Source organism: Suillus fuscotomentosus (assembly GCF_016647785.1).
Source record: "Suillus fuscotomentosus strain FC203 chromosome Unknown F5891scaffold_32, whole genome shotgun sequence".
Classification (NCBI taxonomy): Eukaryota; Fungi; Basidiomycota; class Agaricomycetes; order Boletales; family Suillaceae; genus Suillus; species Suillus fuscotomentosus.
In genome coordinates this window covers 125,566-151,701 of record NW_024539544.1, presented here as the reverse complement: position 1 = coordinate 151,701, position 26,136 = coordinate 125,566, and the positions used below count along the sequence as shown (strand labels likewise).

General features: G+C 47.9%; 6 protein-coding genes across 6 annotated transcripts; 2 read left to right on the top strand and 4 right to left on the bottom strand.

Annotated features, from left to right (window-relative positions):
• Positions 1-242: 242 nt before the first annotated feature.
• On the top strand, positions 243-2,510 carry F5891DRAFT_981011 (uncharacterized protein; the record flags this gene model as incomplete). Its single annotated transcript, XM_041377068.1, has 4 exons — positions 243-533; positions 593-1,156; positions 1,216-2,128; positions 2,392-2,510. 4 exons carry the CDS (start codon positions 243-245, stop codon positions 2,508-2,510), a joined length of 1,887 nt encoding a protein of 628 aa, XP_041225055.1.
• F5891DRAFT_400626 (uncharacterized protein) lies at positions 2,371-4,107 on the bottom strand. Its single transcript, XM_041371697.1, has 13 exons — positions 4,083-4,107; positions 3,926-4,011; positions 3,838-3,872; positions 3,620-3,783; positions 3,455-3,509; positions 3,304-3,401; positions 3,174-3,253; positions 3,115-3,122; positions 2,905-3,054; positions 2,838-2,853; positions 2,736-2,778; positions 2,674-2,682; positions 2,371-2,626 (listed from the first exon to the last, which is right to left on the bottom strand). The coding sequence occupies exons 2-13, from the start codon at positions 3,949-3,951 to the stop codon at positions 2,585-2,587; spliced, it is 726 nt and encodes a 241-aa protein (XP_041225054.1). The 5' UTR covers positions 3,952-4,011; positions 4,083-4,107; the 3' UTR covers positions 2,371-2,584.
• A 2,184-nt stretch (positions 4,108-6,291) lies between these two features.
• Positions 6,292-7,522, bottom strand: F5891DRAFT_1189610 (uncharacterized protein; the record flags this gene model as incomplete). Its single annotated transcript, XM_041367192.1, has 10 exons — positions 6,292-6,448; positions 6,499-6,536; positions 6,594-6,602; positions 6,656-6,698; positions 6,753-6,768; positions 6,818-6,955; positions 7,017-7,024; positions 7,075-7,148; positions 7,198-7,292; positions 7,339-7,522. The coding sequence occupies 10 exons, from the start codon at positions 7,520-7,522 to the stop codon at positions 6,292-6,294; spliced, it is 762 nt and encodes a 253-aa protein (XP_041225053.1).
• Positions 7,523-14,781: 7,259 nt separating this feature from the next.
• On the bottom strand, positions 14,782-16,904 carry F5891DRAFT_1038536 (glutathione synthase). The gene is made up of 5 exons (XM_041361898.1): positions 16,394-16,904; positions 16,203-16,339; positions 16,024-16,155; positions 15,888-15,968; positions 14,782-15,839 (listed from the first exon to the last, which is right to left on the bottom strand). The coding sequence occupies exons 1-5, from the start codon at positions 16,781-16,783 to the stop codon at positions 14,957-14,959; spliced, it is 1,623 nt and encodes a 540-aa protein (XP_041225052.1). The 5' UTR covers positions 16,784-16,904; the 3' UTR covers positions 14,782-14,956.
• A 6,076-nt stretch (positions 16,905-22,980) lies between these two features.
• F5891DRAFT_400330 (uncharacterized protein) lies at positions 22,981-24,740 on the bottom strand. Its single transcript, XM_041371696.1, has 3 exons — positions 24,456-24,740; positions 23,848-24,391; positions 22,981-23,790 (listed from the first exon to the last, which is right to left on the bottom strand). The coding sequence occupies exons 2-3, from the start codon at positions 24,307-24,309 to the stop codon at positions 23,218-23,220; spliced, it is 1,035 nt and encodes a 344-aa protein (XP_041225051.1). The 5' UTR covers positions 24,310-24,391; positions 24,456-24,740; the 3' UTR covers positions 22,981-23,217.
• A 19-nt stretch (positions 24,741-24,759) lies between these two features.
• On the top strand, positions 24,760-26,134 carry F5891DRAFT_1278811 (putative methyltransferase-domain-containing protein; the record flags this gene model as incomplete). The annotated part of the gene is made up of 4 exons (XM_041370338.1): positions 24,760-24,822; positions 24,870-25,180; positions 25,238-25,339; positions 25,394-26,134. The coding sequence occupies 4 exons, from the start codon at positions 24,760-24,762 to the stop codon at positions 25,896-25,898; spliced, it is 981 nt and encodes a 326-aa protein (XP_041225050.1). The 3' UTR covers positions 25,899-26,134.
• Between the last annotated feature and the right edge of the window lie 2 nt (positions 26,135-26,136).

Genomic DNA, 26,136 nt, shown 5'->3' with positions numbered 1-26,136 from the left:
AATCTGAAGGCGTAAATGAATGTGAGAGTGCATGTATGATGCATATATATCTCATATAAGAGCTAAGTATATAAATAAACATCGATGTCCGACTTACCTTAAATTCCTTACGCGAGAAATCACGAAAACCCTTTTTCCTACAAGTCTACTGCTTACTCTACTACTAGTTCCTCACGGACTTTCGGGGTCCATCTGTTTCTTGCATCGCCTCAATATTCAATACTCAAGCTGGTGCACAGGAAATGGATTCAGAGGGAACTAGTGGCATCTTTCAATACGTGTCGCATTCGCCGCCACAACGCGCGCGAATGCACAGACTTTTCCTTATCCAAGAGCTTCTTTGTATCATATGTGAACATGTGCAGAACGACCACGCAGGCAGTATTGCCGCGGGAAGAACTCTTGCTTCTCTTGCTAGAACCTCCAAGGTCTTCCATCATGTGGCCACCAGAGTTCTATGGTCGCGACTGGACGGACTCACGCCATTACTACGACCCTTGGCCTCCGACCTGACTTTCACCGCAGAAACCGCGGTAAGCTCTTTGCCCTGGATTACTATGACAGGTGATCCGAACTTTGAGAACTTATGTAGACATGGCCACAACCCGTGTCAAAGCTTAGGAGGCCACTCAAAATGGCAGAATGGGAGGTGCTTCGCGGCCTTGCACGTCGTGTCGAGCACCTATGTGTCCATGACCCTGCTCGGCCAGTAGATCTCTCAGTCGTTCTCTCTCTCTGCCACCCCCCAACCAACTCGCCTTTGTTTCCAAATTTGAAATCAATCATCTGGAATGACGAAAGAGCTGAGACCTTCTCGTTCATTCGCACGCTTTCAGGGCCCACAGTTACTTCCCTGGCGATAACCATCACAAATAATAGTCGTAAATGGCATATACCAGAGCTCAGCATATTGGCTTCGCTGCCCTACGTTTGTCCCAACGTCACAGAAGTGACCCTGCCCACCGACACTTTTCCCTCTCTATCGGAAGCCCTTTGCACGTGGAATAATCTCAAAGAGATCAAATGTGGAGCAATCGAGGGTAACGCACTTTTACATCTCGCCAAACAACCAACTCTTCGCAAGTTTTCATTCAATATGATCAACAACGCAGGACTCGGACTGGACTCGTCTTTGCCTTCAGGGGCATTTTCATGTGTCCGCGACTTCGAGATCCACGCAGCAAATATGTCTTTCTTAGACCCATTCTTGAACAGGCTTGGAGGATCGCCCGCTTCTATGCACGTGCTAGTGGACACCAATCCGCCACCTACCAGTATCACTTCACTTTTACTGCTCTGAGGCGTTTCTCGAGTACTCATTTGCAAGATCTGAGTCTGCGATTGAAGACCCCGCCAAGTCCTCGGGTCCCATCATCACATCCCCTACAGCTATTCGGTTATCCACAACTCCAAGCTAATGTAGGACCTTATATGGCGCCACCCAATATAAATCTGATGGGCTATCCAATCAATGTGGGCTACCAGCCTCCGCTCGCCCCGAATGGATTTCATGTTCTGCCTTTGGGTGGCGTTTCGACTTCGGGTGGCATTTCGACTTCCGGACTTGCATGTCACACTTTCACTTTGGGTGACTTCATACCCCTTACCTGCTTTGAAAGCCTGGGCAGGATAGACATCGATATCAATCACAGTATCCACCTCGATGACGACGACCTCCGGTCGCTGGTCTCTGCATGGCCCCACCTCTATTCCTTCTCCCTCAACGACACAGCTGGATGGCGCACCAAATCTGGCATCACTCAGATAGGCCTCATCACGATGCTTGACTGTTGTCCTGAGCTTCAAAAGCTTTGTATTGCTTTGAACACGGACGCGTTCATAGAGGTGCCATCAGACCGTGAAGGGATAGAAAACACAGCCATCCGAACCATAGGTCTCGCCGACTCCCTGATCGAGGCGTGCGCCACTGTAGCAGTCGCAGCGTTTCTCTCCGACATCTTTCCGAACCTCACCACCATCATCGCATGGGATTCGGTAGTAATGAGTCGGCGCCTTAATGCAGGGATCTATGCTGAGCGGTGGAAGCATGTCTCTGAGCAGGTGCACGGGATGAACAAGGTTCGGGCGCAGGAAAGGAAATGGTGGTTGACTGACGATGAAGGTGAAAGTGAGGCAGGTGATACATCTCAGGTTTGACGCATGGTATTCCAAAACGCATCGACTTGTGTCAGAGGATATGGTTCGTATGAGACTAATGGGTTTGAGCAGCCGCTGAGGCCAAAGCTCTCCATTGGCCTGGAACATCTGATGGTTTCCGTTAAACAGCTTGATACTTACCCATGGTACATATTCGCAACCACAGTACAAGTGCTTAGGCCCAGGTATCATACGTGAAGAAGTACAGACAGGCTCGACACAATATTCTATTAGGAAATCAAAGTTTGTGCGTGGATGGATACCCTGGTAGTAAGGATATAGGAATCGTGGTTATCCTGGATAGGAGTGGTGAAAATGCCAGTGTCGATAGATTTGTGCAGGTTAAGCGTTAGTCTAGATACGAGAGTCACGGACATGCTGGAGAGCGATATGAAAATAAATTCATTTTTATCGCACGTTAAACCACTCACCAGCTGGTAAATGTGGCGAGACTGAATTTGTTGATACCCTTGCCAACTGTCAGGAAATAGTCATAAAATACGGCTGTGTGCTCACTGAACCGCACTAAATCAATGTGTAAGCGTGCGACTCCACTAATATTTCATTGACCAACTCACGTAGAACATCACGATGTTCGGTATATTAGATAGTGTCATCGCTCTGAAGGAACACGGATCAGATCCACCCCATAGAATCACAATTTTACTCAGCAACCTCACCCGAAATACATCGTACCTGCGTTCGCTTGGATCAGTATTTCCGGTACAGATACAACGGAAATTTTACCATCTTGGAATATGATGTCAACGGTGTTTTGCCTGGACATTAGAAAATATGGTGACCGCAGCATTCCTCTAATTTTGAAAATCCTGGATAATGTGAGGACAAAGATGAGTAATTCGTAGGCAAATAGAGCCACCCATGCCAGCCCAGGACCTGTAATCGGATAAAATCATGAAATCATGGTTCATACAAATCTGACTCGCGTTTACTGACTGGCTGGTCTGAAGCAATGTTTTGAGCAGGTGTGCAGAATGGTGAAGAAGATGACGTACGTCACTGTTACATCTGATTCGTAGCAGACAACTCCTGACGTGACGATTACAGTACTTGAAAGATGTCCAAATATTCCCGCCTTGAAACCGTTAGTGCTCTCAGAATAGAACATTATGTGTGAACACGCACAGAAGCTAGTCCTGCAAGAGCAATAACGACCACTACCATCCAAATCAGCAGATGCTTGCTACGGCCGTAGAGAGCATAAGTCCGAAGACTCAATATGACTTGAAATTTCAGTATATGTAGCTCTCGCCATGAAATCAAACTCACGGCAAACGATGAATTGTTGACAAAAAATGAGGAGTTCTCTGGAGAGCAAATATTTCGGACAGCTAGGTTCCGTTAAGTAAAACAAGAAAGATTAGAGCACCAAAGTTGAGACCTCTGCGGAAATAAGTTGTGAGCCTGTCAGTTTGGCATACGCGCAATGAAATTATCGAACCTCTTTTGGAACAGGCAGGAAATTAATCAATAAACCATACATATTTCCGAGCAGAGCGATATAGCGATTGAGCAGAAATAGCATTGCAGATGGTGCTTTCGGACGATACCAGATGAAAGTGATTTCTTCCGTGAGGGTCGCTGCATGGTCATACACCAGGATACCTGGAATATCGTGTCATCATCCTGAGGGCCTCAACTATAAAAAAAGCCTTGTACTGGTTGCCACAAGAACGGCATACGAGTGCAACAAACTAGGCATGTTGAGTCACTATCAAGTCACGTAGTTAAACCATGCATCACTCACATCTGCTGTGCCTCACTATTATCCATTGCATTGTAAAGCACAACCCAAGAGGAAGGGTGTCAACGAGAACGCTGGGACAATATGTGCTACATGTGCAAAGCAAATTCAGTTACACACGCGGTTAACAAGGGTTGGTCACACGTCACGATTCACGAACTTGAAGTAGTTGGAGAGTCCAGAGCATATGACCATGATGCTGTGCGTGATTTTCCCTGACACGTCGTTGTAGCGCATGGACATGGGATGATCCATGATCAAAGCTCTTCCTTACAAAGAGCTAGCTTCGGAAGAATCAGAACGTTGCCAGATGCTGAGAGCGTTCACCCAAGTTGACATGTCAGTCAAGACAGATCTGAATCTTTTATGCAACTTGGAGCAGCTCATATCATTCGTGAGACGGGCGGCAAAAAGGAGCCTCTGGAGAAGGCGCAAGCTTGAACCAGACCTGCCTCCGCTTGAAGCAAAGCTATCAGCGCCGGGTAGAGCAGCTTGAGAGTTCATTTGTACGGGCCGGTCACATGAGGCAAAAAATAATTCCGAGCATTTCAGCCAAATAAGGTTGAACGGTACAAACACTGTTACACAAACAGAACGATGGCCCACGGACGTGTCATAGTCCGACAAACCATGGTCGTGCTGAAATGTGATGATCCCACAAAAATCCCTGACCTAACGCTAGAGATCATGTCTACATTTGTCAAATTATTTGGCAACAGGCCTCAAGGACATATTATTCGCCAGTTTGCGCCGCCCGGTGACGCCCAAAGCTGGCCTATAACCTGAAAAGATTTTGAAAGAATTCTGAGGCGTTCCCCATAGCAAAATCACTTAGGGTTGGATGGTACGGAGACACCAAAGCGACGGCAGAAGCATGACTCACTGTCACGACGTGCTATTCTGGTTGCCGGCTCCATTTTCAGCAACCGGCGTGCACATCATTCCAAACAACTGAGGCGTGCAGGTGAGTTATATAGTTGAAATTTAGTTGCACAGCGACCTGCTCATACTCACGTCTTGAAATAGACAAAGATAACCCCGACAACAATCTTTATCTGTGTTGCAAGAATCTGGATAGTTATGACATGCACTGACAGACATAGATGCGGTCAAAGCAACAACAGCGGCAAGGAAGGAGAAACGCATTTTTTGTATGAGGTGATATGGAATATCCTGAGGGGAATCTCGAATGATATCTCCGAGGATGGGAAAATATAGGAATGCGACCAGCTTTTATACCCCATAAGGAACAACTGTTCCATTCTGTGACTGTCCATTTTGTTGGCCTCCCTTGACTCATTTCTGCCGGTCGCGCCCATAATGGCCGTGGCACGGTTGTTACCTATCAGTTTATCAGAAGATTGGTCAAGTCCTCGGTCTGCAATTCTGTCCAGCTTAGCTGATTGACATTCAAGGATTCCCGGTGACTTGTCCTTGGTGTAATTTACGCAACACCGGGTGAAGCTTGATGTGACACAATGCTGGTGGATGGGACGGACACGACATGGGCGAGACTTGACTCGCAAATAATGGTGGTGCACGTGTCACAGTATCTGGATGGTTAATGTTCACTGAACCGTCGTTGGTACGATCAGAGACAAGCAAAGCAAGCAGCAAGGTGCTATATATACTTGAGACGGACTCGACACTGCTGGTGATCAACTGCAACTGGTGACGGTTCACGATCTCGGTGGTACCAATGCACCTTTCACAATGGTGTCTATTTTATCGGCGACGAAACAATCTTAGAGCTATATTTTTTAATGTCGAGCAACTCTTACCAAGCTCTTACCCTCCATCAGGAGAAACAACGGTCGACGGCGAAAGAGTGCTGTTTTCGATCTTTACTTTTGGTGGCAGAATGACGCTGTCTGGCGGCGGGATCCGTTTCATCGACGTTGTGCCGGTCGAAGATTTATTCCTTGTACAAAAGAGGTCAATTGCCTCCCTCGAGCTGACATTGCTATTGGTAGTTGACCCTATCTTGTAGCGTACAATAAACTTCATGATATTTTGGTCCTACGGTAATTCACCGTACACTAATGAAGATGCCGGTAAATATGGGAACTAGGGCAGATGATGACCCGTCATGGTACCACGAATGCCCACGTCAAAGTTTGCGCGAGACGAAAATGTGAGTCTAAAAAATCATGGGCGTTGCAAAGCACGACTCGGATCGAGGAAAGTAGAGATATGAGATTCGGTTTAACCGTGCGTCGAGGAAAATGGGGTGTGGAGCACAATACGTTGAATATAAAGAAGAAAGGAACGTGTTGTAGGTTAACAGGCTTCGTCCCTACGGATCTGGACACTACCCCAATATTGACTTTCCACTTCCAATACGAATATACAAATCCAGAAATATCAACCTAGCATTGGCGAGAGGAATTCGTGGACTGTACGTTGATCCTAGTAGTAAGGACAATGGAATCGTAGTCATCATCTTGGACGGGGGTAGTAAGAATGCCTGTGTCGACAGATTTGTGCAGATTGAGCATCAGCCGAGAGACGAGAGTCACGGATATGCTAGAGTGCATAGTCAGAATTAATCTGTGTCTACCGCACCAGATACTCACCAGCTAGTAAATGTAGCCAGAATGCCTCTGGTGGTATTCTTGCCAGTCACCAGCAATAGTTAGTCAATAATTACAAGAAGCGGGTGGGTGCTCACTGAACCACACTGAGCCAAAGAGTGAGCGTGCAACTCGGCAAATATTTTGTTAGTGGACTCACGTAGTACGTCAGGATGTTGAGTAGATTAAACAACGTCATCACCCTGAAGGAATACGGATCAGATTTACTCGAATTACCGTTTCCCTGGCAAGCTCACGCGAAATACATGGCACCTGCGTTTGCTTGAATCAATGTTTACGATACCGATGAAGCAAAAATTACCATCTTGAAACATGATATCAAGCATGTGTCCCCTCGATATTGCCAGTGACAGTGCTCTAATTTTGCATATCCTGCAAACTGTGAGGACAAATACGAGTAATTCGTAGACGAGTAGCGTCACCCATCCCAACCCAGGACCTGTAATTTAATTAAGTTATAGGATTACATTCGACGCGAGTCCGACTCAAAAATCACTAACTGACGGCTCTGCAACATCCTTTGAGCAAGCGCACGGAACGGAGAAGGAAATGGCGCACATATATTTTGCGTATGAGTCAAGGCAATTCAATCCTGGCACGACGGCGCTTGAACGGAGTCCAAATGTTCCCACCTATAACCATAAGTAGAGTGCCAGAGTAAATACTTGTGCGAACACGTACAGTCACTCCCCCAAGAGCACAAACGATGATTATCATCAGAGCGAGGAGGCGTTTGTTACCGCAGTAGAGAGCATAAGTGCGAAGAGTCAATATAACTGGCAATGTCAATACATGTATTTCTCGCCATAAAATTCCACTTACAACAAACGAATATTTGTTGGGAAAAGAAGAGTAGATCTTTCGATGTAAAATATGTCCGACAGCTAGGTCTTTGTTGAGAAAAAACAACACATTGAAGAACAAGAGTTGAAACCTCTGCGGAAAGAAGATGTGAGCCTGCCAACTGGGTATGCGCATAACGAGACCATAGGACCTCATGTGACATGATGGGCAGAAGATACACAGACAACATATAGACGTTGCCGAGTAGAGCGACATAGCGATTTATGAGGAATAATATTGCAGACAGTGCTTTTGGACGACACCAGATAAAAGTAATTTCATCTGTGATAGTTGCCATATGGTCGTATATCAGGATACCTAGAATGTGTTATTGTCCCGAGGCCAAAATCAGAAGCTATGAAGGTACTGTTTGCCACAAGAATGGCGTATAACTTGAAGCGTACGGGCCTGGGAGTGCTCAAGTTCAATCGCTATCGGAACACACCAAGTCTGTGCATTAAACTTACATTTGCTGCACTTGACTGGAATCTATCACAATGAAAGAAAGGACGACAGGGAAGGATGTTGATAAGAGAGCATCTGACGCTCTTATATATGCGACATTTGTTCTCGCAACCATACAACCAGGTGCTAGGGGCGGCCCGCATACTAGGCACACTCGACGTCACGGATTGGCGTTGTGAATGCATTATGACATCGACGGCTCTGACAGATTCCTTATTCATTGACAGGCCAAGCACTATCCAGGGAAGCCCAGCCCAGGGAAGCCACCGATGACCGTGAGGTCGCTGCGGACCTATTAGTAGGGATAGTATCAGCATGTTGTACAGTCTGGATGGATTATTATGCATAGTATACCTTGGATGAAGATGTCGTGAGTATCGTATAGTACCGTTTTGAAACACAACGACACAACCGCACTGCGAGGACAGACATGCACAGGGAAAACAAAGCTTACATCGGACTAGCCGCTAACGAAAGTTCAGACGAACATCGGATATCATCATATTTGCCTAATACATAGGATTCCGTCAGACAGGCGCTCCACTCGCTGGATTCGGCTTCACCAGACTGCAAGCAGTCTGACACTGCGCAAACCCAAACGTCCTCGAGATTCCCCAAAGGGGAAATCATGTTCTCTGTCGAACGAGCGAGCACTGGTGTCATCCAGCGGAATTGAAGGATGTGGCATGTGTAAACATGCGAGACTCGAGTTAGTTTCTATAAAATAGATCCTAGCTGAGTATGTTCTGAAGAACCAGAAATATTCCAGGACAAGTTTATAAAGTTTTCTGTTCATGGTCTGTGCGTGGAAAATTCACTGTAACACCGTGCGTCCGTGTTACGCTTAAGGCAACTTTCGGTCAGTGCGAGCCGCGCTCCAGCAACATACCATAAAGCGAATATCCATCTCAACGCAATTTTCCAGCATGACTTCAATGGCGGACCCAGTTGCGGTTATGATGAATTACCTGAGAGTAGACGTGAACCCAGTAATAGAACTAGATTCTGGAGCACTGTCCAATGCTCCAACAATGGCACGATCTGCGATTCAACAATTTCCCCCTCACATCGGGGTGAACGATATTTAAAAGAGGTTTATATGTTGTACAAAATGTGAAGACAATATTTAATATTTAAACTGACATAAAGATGGGTGCACGACTTCAAATTTTGGTGGTGTTTTGTGTGTCATCCAAAATATCAAATATTCACAACCATATTCCCACAGACAATATGTCAACAAATATAATAAATATAATCAGATTTTCCATGTCTGCTTCAATTTAAAGTTTGATTCTTACATAAAACTTTGGAGAAAACTTGAAGTTTTGCCAAAGCTTGACATTTAAATCGAGTTTTAATGTCATGTCATCTGTAAAACTTCAAGTTTTCTCCAAAGTTTTACATGGAAATTGAACTTTAAGTTGAAGCAGACATGAAAAATCTGACTATATTTCTTATGTTTGTTGACATATTGTCTGTGGGAATATGGTTGTGAATATTTGATATTTTGGATTACACACAAAACACCACCAAAATTTGAAGTCGTGCACCCATCTTTATGTTAGTTTAATTGGGTTTAATTTTATTTATACTAAGCTAATGGGTCGCGTGATTACTAGCGTCGTTGCGAGCGACGTGTTCTGTTTGAGTCTGACTCAAATATCTTCCGCTCTCAGCGGGTGTGCTCGGCGTTTGATCATGTTTGCCATGGTCAGTGCGCCTTTCACGTTGTCCTCGAAGATTGGACCAATCTTTATTTCAGGCTCCGTCCTCCTATGGTGGAGCTATGCTTACTTAGCGGGCGACTCCGTGTTAGATTGAGTTTGCCCTCTTTCTAACTCTTCCCGTCGCCTCGCTTGGTGAGCTCGACTAATGTTTTTGAGTGAAAGCTCTTTCTAACTCTTACCGTCGCCTCGCTTGCTAGTTTCGGATCAATATAAATAACTTCGTTATCATCAGAATAAATCTTCATGTCTGAAAATGGACAAACCTCAGAAACTCTTGCATCGTCTGGAGCGCCCCAATCGTTCTCAGAACCTATCTCTGATCTCTCCTGCGTTGAACAATGCAGCGAGCTCATTAACCAATATCGACTTGGTCAAAAGGGGAAGGCCTATACTATCCTCACCCTCCAAGAAGTTCTCGCTAACTCACCGGCTGTCCGAAGTGGACGAAACCTTAATGAAGCCCTTGATGTCTTCATCGGAATGCTCGATGACATCGATGCGTCAAAGCGAGGAGCTGAAGATCGAGGACAAAGACATTTTGAGGGAAGGCAGCAAGAAGAGGAAACTGAGCGAGAGAATAGGGGGTCTACCGGTGTCGAAGAAACCGAAGATGGAGGTAAACGGTCTAGAGATGGCTCAGAATTCGAAGAGGATGACTCACCACCCTCAAAACGAGCCAAAGTCGTTGACGTCACCAAATTTCCCTGGGCACAAAGGAGAACCGAAGCGCTTGCCTCTCTCCCTTCGGATATCAGAGAAACCTACAAGCAACTTGAAAACTTCTCTGTCGACCCTAAAGGCGTCGTCACCAATATCTTATCCACACCGGGATGTCCACCATTTCCACCCGGTGAATGGCTCAATATCGTGCGGTGGAAATACGTCGACCTCGGAAAAGTCCTCGACTCTGCCCATACTACAGAACTCGACCCAAAACAAACCCACGTCATTGATGACGAGATTGAACTTGCCCTCCGAGTCTCAAAGTCTTCGGGAGGAATCAAAACGTCTTCGGACCATAACATCGCCTTCTCAATGTATATCGAAGCCGTTGCGTTTGTCTTCCCGCAACGAAGGGACGAGTTCATCCAATATCACACCTATCTTAGCAGGCTCTTCCATGCCATGGAAGTCAGATTACATTCTCGAGTCATCGAATTCGATCGATCCGTCAGAAATCAGGTGGCCATGCAAAGAAACTTACGCCTCACTGATCATTCCCAATTCGAACATCTTCGAACCACTTTCCTCACCTCCTTTGGCGTTGGTTCCAATACCACCTCATCCGCATCCGGTTCCGGGGGAAGAACGAATCGGAGGGACGGATATAGCGGAAGGGATGATCCCTGCCATAAATGGAATAGAGGAACCTGTCAGAAATCAGACAGCGAGTGTAGGTTCTCGCACTGCTGTGATCGACGAGGATGTCGGGGAGCTCACCGGAAGTCGGAGTGCCCAAACAAAGGGCCTTCTAAATGAAGATATTGCGCGTGGTCAACGTTTTCGGCGCAAAGGAGTTTGGGGATCTGGAATGTCTGCATATAGCCGAACGGCTCTTTGGACGGAGTCTGCCTCTCCAATGCCTCGTCCTCCGCCTCACGAATTCTTGAATCTTGGCGCAACAAACACCATCGAGTCGCATCCTTCATTATTCGAAGTTTCGACTCCCATCAAAGTTGATGTTTTTGAGTCTTTGTTAGCTGATCATCCGAATCCGGATTTTGTTCACTCTGTTTGTGTTGGTCTTCGCGAAGGCTTTTGGCCTTTCGCCGACACCCATCCTCATGAATGGACCACTCATTTTCGACAACTCGGATCGTCCTCCCAAATCTGACGCGGAAACTGAGTTTTTACGTGAGCAAATTGAAAAGGAGGTTGATGTTGGTCGCTACTCTCAAGCTTTCGGACCAGATCTGCTTCCCGGCATGTACAGTATGCCCATCCATGCTGTACCTAAACCGGGAACAAACAAGCATCGGCTGGTAACCGATCATAGTGCGGGGAAGAATGCTCTTAACTCAATGATTTCTCACGACGACATCGCTGGAGTCACCCTCGACAACGTCCATGATTTAGCAAATGGACTGCGGGCCTTTAGGCGATCGCGTCCACATGCTAAGTTGATTCTTTGGAAAGCTGATGTTTCGGAAGCCTACCGTCACATGCCTATGCACCCCTTATGGCAAATCAAGCAAATCGTCAGTTTCCAGGGTCGTCGCTACGTTGACAGAAGGAACGTCTTTGGAGGTAGAGCCTCGCAGAGAATCTATCATGCTTTCATGTCGCTTGTCATATGGATAGCAATTTTCAAGGTCCTCATCCATTTCCTCTATATCTACGTCGACGATTCGTTCTCTTTCGAGGACAAACGGAGTATGGAGTTCTATCCACCATATAACAAGCTCCTACCAGGGAATATGGTCAAGTTACTTCGTTTATGGGACGCTATTGGGGTACCTCATGAGGAGAGAAAGCAAATTTTTGGGCTCGAGCTACCTATTATTGGCTTCGATGTGGACCCTAACCTGATGCGAGCGCGCATGTCGGACGCATCTCGCTCTCAGCTCATTCAAGAGCTTATCGACTTTGCTCAGAAGGGTTCTCGCAGGTCTTTGCGAGATTTTCAGCGTTTGGCAGGATGGCTAAACTGGGCTCTAAACGTGTACCCACTCCTTCGTCCGGGACTTTCGGCTCTTTACGCCAAAACCGCAGGGAAGCTTGTATCAAAGGCCCTGCTGTGGGTTAATCGTGACGTCGTTAGAGAGCTTCACTGGGTTATAGGTCACCTTCGGTCGGCTGAGGGAGTGTTCTTCTTTAAGTCCGTCTCTTGGAACTTTACACAGCTTCAGGACGACGTTCTGAAGGTTTATACGGATGCGTCGGGTGATGGACTCGCGTTTTGGTTCCCAACTCTGAACCTTGGCTTTCAGTCTCCACTTCCCAGTTCGGCACCAACCGGCACAATCTTTTTCTTCGAAGCTTTGGCCGTAACCGCTGCAATACTTGATTCCATCAAATGTCGACGTTCTCATCAGAGAATTGCGGTGTTCACTGACAATCTCAATTCCGTATCCATGTTCAACTCTCTTTCGGCTCTCCCGCCATACAACTGGCTTCTTATGATGTCGGTAGACGCTATTCTGGATGCTCAAGTGGACTTTCGGGTATTCTTTGTGCCGGGAGTTGAGAATGTGGTCGCGGACCACTTATCTCGATGGAAAAATTGCGAAGCTAAGTCGGTTTCGCCAGGCCTTGCCATTCATCCTTTCACACCCCCTCGGAATGCGCTGGGGGTAGCGCAAAAATGAACCCTGGGTCAGTACGGGCCAGACAACCTCAGCGGGATGTCTGGTCCTTCGAGCGTCTCATTCATGAGCGTTCGATCTTGTTGGGATTAGCTCTCGACAATAGTACCTTTCGTGTCTATTCGTCTCATTTGAATTCGTATCTCGCCTTCTGTGAACACCACCGCCTACCAGTAGACCCTACGCCTGATACTCTGTCCTACTACGTGACATATATGTCACATCATATCCAGCCTCGCTCGGTTGGAGCTTACTTGTCCGGTATCGTCAACAATCTGGAACCCCATTATCCTCACGTCCGTCAGGCTCGTAACTCTCTTCTTGTCACGCGTACTTTACGAGGCGCTTTACGCACACTAGGACGTCCGATGCTTCGCAAGGAACCAATCCTGCGAAATGATTTGGAGCGAGTGTTGCTAGAGTTGGCTCATCCTTTGTCACACGACGATCTCTTATGGATAACTCAACTTCACTGCAGGTTTTTACGGTCTCCTACGTTTAGGAGAATTAGTGGTTCCTGACAAAATTGCTTCGCGGGACTTCACGAAGATATCACTGCGGACCTCAGTATCCATTTCCCTTAACGACTTCTCTTTTCGGATTCAGCGTGACAAAACCGACTCGCGGTACGAAGGGAATCGTGTGGTCGTTCAGCGTTCATTCGTTGGGTCTGACCCATTTGTTCTCTTTACGCGGTACCTTCTCTCACGCGACTCTCGTTTTCCTTTGCACCCATACCTTTGGGTGAGATGGAACGGCAAATCACCGACTCGTTCGTGGTTTGTACGAAAAATGCGGGCATTCTTTCCAAAAAATGTCTGTGGGCACTCTATGCGCGCAGGGGGTGCTACATCTCTTGCAGCAGCGGGTGTATCTCCTGATCGTATCCGTGCGATTGGGCGATGGCGTTCTGACACTTGGGAGTGTTATGTACGCAAAAATTCAACGCTACTTCAAGCGTTACTTTTTCACGGTCGTTCAATTCACGACCCTCCATTTGGTTCTGCATGAGCTTGTTTTGTGTGCGTGATCTATGTATTTTTATTTATCTTACTTTATTTTTTATTTTATTTTTCCCTCCCTTTCCCTCCCATTTTTAATAGCCAAATAGTGTTCATCCCTTCAGTTTTCGTGTTTTGAAGCTGTGCTGCCGTTTTGAGCTGTATTTCGGTTTTACGCCGTTTTTCCCACGTCGTATTTCTAGTTAACAATTGCAGCTGGTCCCTCTATGCGTTGAGGGACCATTTTGGCTATACCGGCGGACGTGCGCCCCCATAAATCGTGCGAGACCCATTAGTTGGGTTTAATTTTATTTATACTAAGCTAATGGGTCGCGTGATTACTAGCGTCGTTGCGAGCGACGTGTTCTGTTTGAGTCTGACTCAAATATCTTCCGCTCTCAGCGGGTGTGCTCGGCGTTTGATCATGTTTGCCATGGTCAGTGCGCCTTTCACGTTGTCCTCGAAGATTGGACCAATCTTTATTTCAGGCTCCGTCCTCCTATGGTGGAGCTATGCTTACTTAGCGGGCGACTCCGTGTTAGATTGAGTTTGCCCTCTTTCTAACTCTTCCCGTCGCCTCGCTTGGTGAGCTCGACTAATGTTTTTGAGTGAAAGCTCTTTCTAACTCTTACCGTCGCCTCGCTAGCTAGTTTCGGATCACCCACCACTCCCTCCTGCTTGGTTTTAGTTTAGTGTTCATCCCTTCAGTTTTCGTGTTTTGAAGCTGTGCTGCCGTTTTGAGCTGTATTTCGGTTTTACGCCGTTTTTCCCACGTCGTATTTCTAGTTAACAATTGCAGCTGGTCCCTCTATGCGTTGAGGGACCATTTTGGCTATACCGGCGGACGTGCGCCCCCATAAATCGTGCGAGACCCATTAGATATTAAATATTGTCTTCACATTTTGTACAACATATAAACCTCTTTTAAATATCGTTCACCCCGATGTGCCTGCAATCTACCCATGGTCCACTGCACACACCGTCAAAGTACAATGGGATCAGATGCTCACCCATCCTACAGAGCCTAAAGTTGAAGTCCATAGTAATTCACCCCGCACAGTTGATTGTATTGATCATTAGCTTTTGCTCACATGCATCAAACAAGCACCACGCTATCTAACACTGAAAACCCAGCTGCAACACCGCCCTCATTACTCTCTGTTCCCTTAGTCCTCACAAGCCATCCCACCTCCCTCTCCTCCACCTCTCCCTCTCTAAACAACGCGTACCCAAAGATACCCAGCTCAGAGATAACCTCTACGCGTACGACTTTCTTCTCTATGGTCCCATTGTCCGTACCCGAACTCGACGGAGATGCGCGTACGAGATAACCGTTTACCCCGCGTGGTGTTTCGATCATCTCCATTGCGATCCATGCTTCACGCTCTTCAGCGGGCAGAGTTTCTAGGAATGCAGGAATGGCTTCACGGTAGACGTTATTCCCACCTCCCTCACGCTGGGGCTTCAAGACGAGCGACTGGGCCTTAAGGCGCGCGAGACGTGTTCCGGGCGATACGCTTCCTTGTGCTTGTCCTGAATCAGGGAGGTGATCAAGCGCAGCGGCGATATCAACATCTTCCGAGTCGAGCGCCCACATGCCCATCCAGGTGGCCCGGATATCTGCTGCATGTGCTGTGAGATCGAGAGCGCGTGCGCCCCATTTTGCGCCTTCGTTACTGAGGAAGCGCTCGAGTATCCCGGGGCGCGTCAGTGCTTCTTGGACTTTCTTCCCACCTGCAAGTTGGAGGGGAAGAGATGGACATTTGATGGCGCGGCTACGCTCTAGGAGGAAACGCGTGTCGTAGTAGGAGGGTGATGGGAAATCGGAGGGAGTGTAAGTTGCGCGGAAGTATATCGTAGATATTTCGTATGGTGAGGAATTAGTCGGGGATGTGAGTATGAGTGCATGTGTGGAGGGATCGATGGATGCAAAGACGGCTAGCTCGGCGAGTGTTTGACGGACGACGTGGATTTGATGTCTGTTCTAGCGGATTAGTCTGTTGATAATGAAAGAGATGGGAATGTACCTCTCGAGCAATCCATACTCTAACCATTGTTGGTCGAAAACGTTGCGTTCGTTGGGTTGCACGACGAACAGGATGTGCGCGCTGGATCGATGTGAGTCCATGAATACATGCGTACTTGAACGAAGTTTGAACTGACTCTCGAACGCCATACGCTTCGTGAGCCTTGGAAAGACCTTCAACGAGACCAGAGGTGGTGCTGTTCTCTGGAAAATTGTCGGCAGTAAGATGTGGAGATGCAGAAAAATAGGAGGTGGACGCCAGGATATTTCTATACCGCATCAGCGTTTACGAAAGATATCTTGAAATTAGACACACCTGTGCATAGCAGCCACACGCTCAGAAAGTGGACCAAAGGACGAAGATATAGTATTAAACTCGACCTGCTTCAGTGCAAGTCTATCTTCCGCGGCATGTAACAGATAATCCGATCTGAACAGGCCAAGGTGCAACGGCTATGTCCCATCAATGTCCCACCATGAGATCAAAGAAAGAAGTCCCAAACGCACTTGTGCTAGTGCGCCGTGCTCCCTGATCCTCTTCCATCCCCTCCATAACGTCCCAGTAAACTCATCCGCCTTTCCTACGCCCTCCTCGGCACCCATTACTGTATCTAAGAATTGTGTATCCATCGCTACGCGTGCATAGAGCACGTTATATACGCTCTGCAGCTCTCTTGCAGCCTGGAATTGCGCGCGGGGGAAGGGCGCGGGAATGAGTGAGAGGGGGGCATGGATTGCGTTAGTTGGTATGCGTGGTTGGGTATTGGACGGTGATTGGGAGGGTGGAAGGTAAAGTAATCCGTGCGAGAGCGCGTATGTTGTTGCGGCGAGCGTCAGAGCTTCTAACTGCTCTGGAGTTAGCTGTGGAGGCCAGGTAGAGAAGTTGAAGGAGGTCATCAATGAATGGGTTACGTACCGACAATTCGCGAATTATAAGCAGATAAGATAACACTGGCACGTGCCAGTCACCATCCACCCCAATGCTTGGTAACACAATGCACGCTCACAAGGAATCGACTAGGTGCGTGGGACATCCAGCATTCATCATATGTTGGATGTACGCTGCTTTCTCATCATGTGTTAGTCATTGCGAAGCCTTTAGAACTGCCGGGACGCTTGTATGCACTACCAGACAGGATAAGCACATATCATTTTAATACCACATGACGTGCATTACAAAAATCTACAACATGCATGATGGAAACTCTAGGGCGCCGAGTGACGAGAAAGGTCCGAAATGGTACAATGACACGACAGCAATACAAATGGAAATCAGCGAGTGATGGCGTGCGGACAGCAACAGACAGCAACATGAGAGCAAATGAGAGATCATGATAGAGCCAGTGAATGCGGCGTTCCTGCGGGACATGCAACACATGCGAAATGTGACACGGTAGAATCGAGTGGTAAACTAGTTTTCGAGCAGTCAGACTAGTATGCAAGGAACAAGAAACGTCGTGCCAGAGAATGCCAAGTTACTTTCGGCCCTTGCGTTTCTTACCAGCGCTCTTGCTGCTCTGGCCTACCTTGGCCCGCTTGCCTGGTTTTGGACGTTTTGCTGGAGAAGGAGCAACTGATTCCGCGTCGGTCAGTGGGCTGTCGCTATCAGCCAGAAACTCCGCAGATGGGCGCTTTTTGGACACTACGGTATGGGACACAGTGGAAACTGAGGCAGCCCTCAGCAAATAGTCAGTAAGAGTCAATGCTCGTGCAGGAGGCAGAGTGGGTGCAGAAGGAACATGAGCACTCGAACTCGAAGAAGCATGTTGAGTGGTAGGTTTGATGAGGCGAGGTCTAGGAATGGGCTTTGCAGGTGGTGACACAATCAAGTCTTCTGGAGAAGGAGGAGTTGCAAAAGAGTATGGTTCCCTTCTTGATGTAGACGCAGTAGTCGAACCATCCACCATAGGGACGCTCACAGTTAGGTGCGCACGTCGCACACCGAATTGTCATGCAATTTGGAGGTGAGTAGGCTGATCCCATTTGTGTCGGCGACCAAGCTCACAGCAACAAGAAGCAGTGAGGTCGACTCGTTCGAAACGACTAGCCGATGGTAGCCATACTTATTAGCGGCAAAAAACGATGCAGAATCTGAAACAGCAAGATTACCGAGATGAGACCTTTGGTAAAAGAACTGGTGTAAACTTCATTTGGTCTCTTGGCGGTCCAGGTATAGGGACCATTGATTCCATGGTAGTTGGGATAGAACCAGTTGGGCCAGAGGTGGGGGAAAGCGCAAATTAGAGATGAATCACGAGCAGAGCGCTAGAAGCAAGCTCTTCCGCGACAGAATTGGTGACGAGTTCCAGAAGGGTGAACTTTGGCTACATCCAATGCGCAAGCGGGTCTTGCGAGTCCGCGGAATGAAGGGGTGATATTGCAATGAGCTATATCGAAGGAGTGACATGGTGATGTGCTGCCCGACACGAAAAATAATGAAATACATACACTGGTGTAGGATAGATAGTCAGATTTGAGTGCTAGAAAGCACCAGCTGTCGACTGGATGCGATGGAATACATTCTGGCGGCTATAGAGACCAGAGTTGAATGCATATATGCACTGAGGTGCTGGAAGGGTATATACCATCGAGGACGGCGGGTATAATAATAGGGTACATTCTTGCCGTAACAGTGATGGAGCGTGGAGGCTGAGCAACGAACAAGATTGACGCGCAAAAAAAAACACAAAACACACACCTCTGGATCCGCACCTAAGAGAACGACACCCACCCTCCCTCCAAAGTCCACCTCAACCGTGCTCGATACCATCAACCTCCAGTAAAATGTCGAACCTTATTCCAATCACTATACCCCTGCAAAAGTTCAGAGGTCATGGAGACTGCGTAATGGCAGTCGCAGTGTTCCCCGATAACCAACGGCTGGTTACGAGCTCATGGGACAAGACACTTATGTTATGGGACTTGAAGAGAGGTGTTGTGTTGAAGAAGATGGAGGGGCATTACAGTGAGGTGGGGGCATTGGCGGTATCGCGAGATGGGCAATTGATAGCAAGCGGTGATCTCAAGGGAGAGGTCATCGTCTGGCATGGAGAAACTGGTGAATCACTCATCAAAATCGAAGCACATTCCAATTGGATCACCTCACTGGATTTTTCTCCCGATGGAACAGTGCTGGCCATTAGTGCATATGACAAAACCACGAAACTGTGGAACACCAAAACCTGGCAGCAGCAAGGAAATCCAATCGAGTGTGGTAGTGATATTAAATGTGCACGGTATTCACCGTCCGGAGAACTGCTTGCCATCGCAACAAACCATAATATAGAGATTTACAATTCAGACACAAGGAAACGCGTCGCAAAGGTCAAGGGTCACGCAAAATACAACTCTTCACTCGCATGGACACCTGATGGCACATGCCTTCTCACAGGCGGCGGCGATTCTACCATACATGAATGGGATACAACAACCTGGAAACAGGTTGGTGATCCCTGGACGGGCCACTTTGACTATACTATCAATGCTATTACCGTTAATCCCACTGGTTCACTCATCGCTTACGCATCTGATGATAATCATGTCCATCTCTGGCGGCTCTCAGATCGACAAACCATTGCCACCTTCAAGCTCTCATTTGCACTGAAATGTGTCATCTTCACCGTGGACGGTAACTACATCCTTAGCGGTGGTAGCGATAACATGATATCAGAGTGGGCAGTACCTCACATTATGCATCCACAGGCATGTTTCCATCCTTGACTCATATATCACAATTACTCGAGCATGTTTCGTGCAGGTCACGACAGCCCGCGAGGCGTGCATAAATGGAGATTTTTCTACTGCCGAAGAACTACTCACACAAGATATCAACAGTGATCCGAACAACCATACTTTCTACGCCCATCGTTCATTCGTTATGGCGCGAAAATACGACTGGGACCGTGCCCTTCAGGATGCAATCAAGGTGAGATTCACTGACCCATCATGGCCCCCTTATGAATAGCTAACTCGACTGTGACAAAGTCCATCAGCATTCAACCTTCATTGTCAGGCTATATTTCCAAGGGCATCGCCCTTTGCGGGACAGGCCATGTCCGGAATGCGAGGGCAGCATTTGATGTTGCATCAATGTACACGAACGAAGATTCACATATGTATTCACGAACCATGCACTTCCTGCTCTTGATCAAGGTATGTTACATTTTCCTGACATGCTCTCCGCTTCATCCCATATTCTAGGTCATTGCACTCTTCAATGCAGATCAACATGACGAAGCAAACCTGCTCCTCAAAGAACTCACTACTGGATGTCCGAATCCTGATATTCGCGCATGTCATATCGTGGAGGTAAGGATCATGCAGCCTGCATCGACACTAATCTTCCAACTTGCATATGAAGGCATATCTACGCATTCAACTCGGACTCAAAGCCTTGGATAGCGCACGTCTCGACGAAGCCACTGAGCATTTCACTGCTGCTCTCAACTACAACGCTATGCCATCGAAATTGGACATCCATGAAATTTACGAGGATTTGGTGGTGGTGCGTCAGCATGATGCGTACATGATGCTTTTCATAACTGAGTATTGATCCAGCTCTTCGGCTGGGACATGGAGTCCTCGTGGCAAAAGGCACACCAGAAACGGTGTGATGCACTTTTTCGGGCAGGCAGACTTCAAGATGCCGTAAAATCATACAGATACATGATGGACAACATCGACGAAACAACGAAGGCAAGCTGCCTTGAATGGTCCAACGGCAAGTCTGGAATTCATGATGTCGCCCAGGCTACAATTCTCATCCCCATTTCACTCAGATTTTACGAGAAAATGCAACGCGCTATTTCTTACCAAAGGAAATACTGCCCTCGCTGCAGGCGATTTTGACAGGGCTATTGACCTCTACTCGGCGGTGACCGACCTAACTTCTCCATCATATGCTGTCTTTGCAAAGCGTAGTCAGGCAAAGTTGGGAAAGATGCTGTGGATGGAAGCATTTCTCGATGCGCAGAAGGTGCGATGGCATTTATTGTCCCTTCACCTATGCTCATTGTGGTGATACACAGGTCATCCAACTCAACCCTTCGTCTCATATTGGATACAAGTTGAAGCACGCAGCATTTCATGGTGCCCGGCGCTATGATGAAGCTATTGCGGCCTTCAAAACGATGCTCTCAAAATTGGATGATGCTCCTGACACTGAGACACAAGGTAAGCTCCAATACCTTATACGTCGACATACTTTGACCGCATCTGCAGAGTTGCGCCAGCAGTATCTCAGTCCATCTGAAGCGGACCATGCTATTCGAAAGGTCATCGATGCTCAACTCGACAATGCTCCGCTGCGCTTGCTCGACACCACCACCGGTCTCTTATGCGATCGAGAGGCGCAGATACGCATCTTCAAGTCGAGCACAGAGTATATGGAGCTCTTGTCGTCGACAATCACGCATAGAGACATCCAAGTGAAGCGCATTGAAGAGGTGGTGACGTCATGCTTCCAATATGTCATGCTATCGCACAGGTGGGAAGGCCAGGAGCCGCTGTTGCAGGATGTCCAGGGCAAGGTCGTCTACAAGTTGGATCCGGTTGGCGGTATCAAGAAGTTGCAGTCCTTCTGCAAAACCGTTCGTGATTTGGGGCATCGCTGGGCATGGAGCGACACATGCTGCATTGATAAGAGCAACAATGTTGAACATTCAGAATCGGTCAACTCCATGTTCGACTGGTATCGCCACTCCGCGCTCACTATCGTATACCTCTCGGATGTTCCGCTGTCGTCAAAGCCTGGCGCGCTGGCAAAGAGCGCTTGGAACACACGGGGATGGACGGTTCAAGAATTCCTCGCTCCCCAAGTCATTCTATTTTACCAGAAGGATTGGACTCCTTATCTTGGCGATCGCACTCCCAACCACAAGGAGTCTGTCGCGATTATGCAGGAGTTGGAGGATGCGACGGGCATAGATCGACGAGCCGTCGTGGCCTTCTGTCCGGGAATGAAAGACGCCCGAGAGAAACTTCAGTGGGCGTCGACACGCATTACCACAGTGCAAGAAGACATCGCATACTCGTTATTCGGCATCTTCGGCATTACTCTAGCTGTCATTTATGGCGAGAAAAAGCAGAATGCACTCGGGCGGCTCTTGCAGGAAATCATATCTCAGTCGGGGGATATTACTGCCCTTGACTGGGTAGGAAAGTCATCAGAGTTCAATAGCTGGCTACCTGCCGACATCACTTCATACAAAGCTCCACCATGCAGACTGCCATCTCTATCCGAAGATGAGATTCATTCATTGGTCTCCTCGCTGCGAGGTGTTGTGGCTCTAGAGTCGGCTTCGAAATTATATCAGACACTTGACTACCTGGGCGCTCCCCGTTTCGCGTACCACCGGTTGCATCTGCCTTGCATCGTATTCCCAGTGACAGAAGCCAGGCGGAGGCCAGGTCAAGACCAGGACACATACACGTATGAACTCAAATCGGACGGGCTTCGCAACCTGCAGATCACCACAAAAGACAGGTTCACCCCGTTCTCGCCGGCTAGACCGCCTCCCTCGTGGCAGACGATGTTACTCGTTCGCCCATGGAGTCGCGATCTCCTCGGACTGCGTGACACTGCGGACGATACGCAAAGCGTGGACAATGTGTCCGTGTCCGAATCTTTGTGGCACGATTCACTCCCTGCGCGAACTGGGCCAATTTGTTGGGATTCTCACTCGCGAGCATTGCGATTGATCGTTCGCCTTGGACAGCCTTTTAGTGCATTTTTGCTAGCGCGGCAGCGCGACGGAGAATTCAAGAGGATCGCATCGGATCGCGATATCATTGCACGGGTTAAAGACATGGCTTCTATTAGCTACTTGATGGACATCAGGACTTTAGAGGTACTGTAGCTGCATGAATGCTTTCTTTCAGCAATCTCACACCTGTTCCCGGACCACCCCCGAAAAGCTTGATTGATGGCCCGCGTGTTCCAAATCCACCTGCAATTGCGGTGGATGAGATCGAGCACGGTATGCCCCGGTATACACACAGCAGCGCGAAGGACTAAGGGACGAACTCGGCCCGGGGAGCTCAAAGTTGAACGCCCAAGCCGGAACCACTGTACAGTGTAGACGTCATACATAGAGCTCAATAGGACCAACCGCCAGTAGAATAGAGTAGGTGGTGTCCGACATCGGGCTTCGCCCCGACGCGCAATAAACCAGGATCCAAAAAAATGATGTGATCATTGTGGACCATATTCACTCGAACAAGTACGAGCTTCAAGTTTCATCATACACCAACACAAAAATGACATATATTCTTTGATCTTGTTCAAGGCTGCAAGTACAAATACCAGCCAATAGCAACAAGTTGCTGCCCCGTTATTTATACGATTTAATACAGTCACACCCCGTCGAGAAACTAACAACAGCGATATGAACGGACGTGCCCGCTGCCGCCGCCATCGCGCAGGGTTTACAGACTGGAGACTTACATTTTGTGCACGGGCCGACGAGTTCCACGTAGTTTTCCTTTGCTACATTCTCTGGGGCTTCTTCGGCACAGTCGTGGCAGAGGTTCGAAGCTCTACAGCCACGACATCCCACAAGGTACGAGCATTCACGGCAAAATGGCCTGTCGCAGCGAAGACAACGTAAAAAGAAGCCGCCTTTTTCTGTGCAGAGATCGCACGTCCAGGTTTCCTCGCATAGGCAGGTTGTGCCGCCGACGACACAATCAATACAGATGTCACTGTACCAACAGTGGTGTCCTGCGGCACATGGCCGCCAGCGCATGCAGAACAACGGAAATGCAGCGCAGCTGCGCGAAGGACACATGACTTTTAAACAAACCTTGCATTGGAGAAGGTCTGATCGACAAATATCGCATCGATGACTGTGTCGAGGGTCTGTGCTCTGGATAAAGCCTTCTTTCAAAAGGAGCTCGTGATATTTCTGGTGCAAACGATTTGCATTTAAACAAATAGGTCAATAGTGCGAATCAGCTCTCACCTGCATTTGAACTCGTTCCCACACCTGACCTGCAGGGTAGCTCTCTGGTTCGTCTATTTCGTATTCTGTTGGATCTGGGGTAAACTGAGACCTCACAACGGCGAAATCGCAGATGTCTGTCACGGTCGGCACGAGCTCAGACGGGACGGGTATACGTGATCCTTGCGTCAAGTCTTCGATTTGCATAGACGGTAATATGATAGCAAAGCGAGGAGAAGTCTGGCTGGATAGACCAAAATGGATGAAAAGGCTTGATAGTACAGAAGATTCATCAGATGCTTCTGAATTTTCATAACCAAAGGTTGCGGTATGTTTTCCTTCATGGATCCCCGACGGTTCATTTTGCGGATCCAAAAGCCCGTAAATGGCCTTCATGATGCGAAACAATTTCACAATCATTGGGTGACAATAATGTTGATCAAGGTCCTCCATGGTTGGCGGGATGATTGTCCAGTTAGGCATAGTGAAGCAGAAATCGTGATTGCAAGGGGAAATGGTAATAACTATAGTAACAGTGAGAGGTGTGTGAGATGCGTCGATATGTCTTAATTTGAGGACATGTATAAGCTACAGAAAATGAAAAGATCGAGAGCAAAGAGGGTACTTACAAGATCGCGTATATATCTTGTGCGCCACTGTGCACGCAACCAGTAACTCCAGCGTGGTTGCGATGGGATATTTAGTGATATCAGCCAGCTACAGAGAATCCAGAGTTCACGGCATCCACCACAAAAGACGACAGCTATCGCAGCGAACTCGTGAGTACTTATGCCTACGATCTAGTAGGTTGGAGGCTGGTGTAGGAAACAATATGATCATGATCATAGTCCGATCAGGTTATTTGACCCTGTTTGTTCCATTATCCATAGCAAGCTTGCATTTGCTCGGTCGTAACTTGTCTAGCTGTATATCATGTCCTCAAATCTGCTGAAACTTCCGGACAACATCGAACCAGTGACCGATGCAGACGAGGAGGTCAGCTTAATTCAATTATATCATGAATCAAATGTATACCGTCGCAGATCTTCCTCGTATACACAGCTCTAAACCAAAAACCACTCGACCAGACAGGACCAGATGGGTTCCATGGCCTAGGACACGTTGATTCTCGCCAAGACACCCTTTCCATCCGATTTGAACTCACCGCTCCATCACAGCCAACATCCTCGGGAGCCGCTGAATCTAAATCGGCGTCGAGATCACGGAAGGGCAAGTCTGCGAGGAAAACTCGCGGTGAAGAGACTTCACATGTCATCGAGATTGAGCTTGCGCAAGACAAAACTGCACTGCGCAGTCGAAAAGGAGATACTGGGAGTGTCTTGTGGCGAGCGAGGTAGGATCATGCCGCGTACTTTGTTCGCTAGACAGATATCCGACGAGGTGATGGTAGCATTGCGTTCGCTCAAGTTATCCTGCAACAGCATCGCTTCCCTCCAAGCAACCCATTAGTCGATAAGGATCTGCTTCGAGAGAGTCATGTACTTGAGTTAGGGTGAGTTCCGACGTTTGTGGTTGCTGTTTTCATTGACCCTGATCGGTTGGATAGTGCAGGCACAGGTTTGCTTAGCATTGCGCTTTCTGCATGTGCAAAGAGCTACACTGCAACAGACATCGCGCCCCTTCTCCCACTTATCCGAAAAAATGTTGCTCTTAATTTCGCGGGTTGGATGCAAAACACAAAACCTCCAGAGGGGTCACCAGGATCGAATATCTCCGTGGAAGAACTAGACTGGGAAACACTGTTGTCCTTGCCGCCAACCAGGCGGTCACTCTATTACCCCAAGCCACCTGAGGCCAACGCCAAGTGGGATCTCATCCTGATCGTTGATTGTATCTACCACCCTTCGCTTCTTCCCGCACTCGTTGAGACAATTGAGACTGTCTCAACTGCAGGGAAGACGTGGGCGTTGGTGATCGTTGAACTGAGACAAGAAGATGTCGTTAGGGAGTTTCTCGAGAGATGGTTGAACAAGGAGACTTGGCGGTTGTTCAGAATGGACGGGTTTCTGGATTTGCCTTATATAGTTTGGGCTTGTCAGAAGTATGCTTGATTATCGGGCTGTTCAAGATGTTGAATGCAGTGCTTGTCGGATTATTCGGATGATTGGAAAAGATTTACCTTCGGATCCAACAAGCTCCAGCCTCGGTGCCTTGCACAGCCTGAGTATGAAGTCATGAAGACCGACGATGGGCTAGGCCTTCCTAGAGGTTATGCAAAGGGCTGTAAGATCGACGACGTGGGTCTCCCTAGAGGACTGCGTTGCCCTACTCTAGATGGGATGTAATAAT

Bases quoted from the DNA above. Each gene is read 5' to 3' on its own strand.
- F5891DRAFT_400626 (XM_041371697.1), bottom strand. From the start codon at position 3,951: ATGGATAATAGTGAGGCACAGCAGAT. The intron at 3,784-3,837 runs GTACAAGGCTTT...ACGATATTCCAG, and splicing joins TGCCGTTCTTGTGGCAACCA to GTATCCTGGTGTATGACCAT. The intron at 3,510-3,619 runs GTTCGATAATTT...AACGGAACCTAG, and splicing joins TCCTGCCTGTTCCAAAAGAG to CTGTCCGAAATATTTGCTCT.
- F5891DRAFT_1038536 (XM_041361898.1), bottom strand. From the start codon at position 16,783: ATGACCTCCTTCAACTTCTCTACCTGGCCTCCACAGCTAACTCCAGAG. The intron at 16,156-16,202 runs GTGTGTCTAATT...GATGCGGTATAG, and splicing joins CGTGTGGCTGCTATGCACAG to AAATATCCTGGCGTCCACCT. The intron at 15,840-15,887 runs GTACATTCCCAT...CCGCTAGAACAG, and splicing joins GAGTATGGATTGCTCGAGAG to ACATCAAATCCACGTCGTCC.
- F5891DRAFT_400330 (XM_041371696.1), bottom strand. From the start codon at position 24,309: ATGCCTAACTGGACAATCATCCCGCCAACCATGGAGGACCTTGATCAA. The intron at 23,791-23,847 runs GTGAGAGCTGAT...CGTTTGCACCAG, and splicing joins GGGAACGAGTTCAAATGCAG to AAATATCACGAGCTCCTTTT.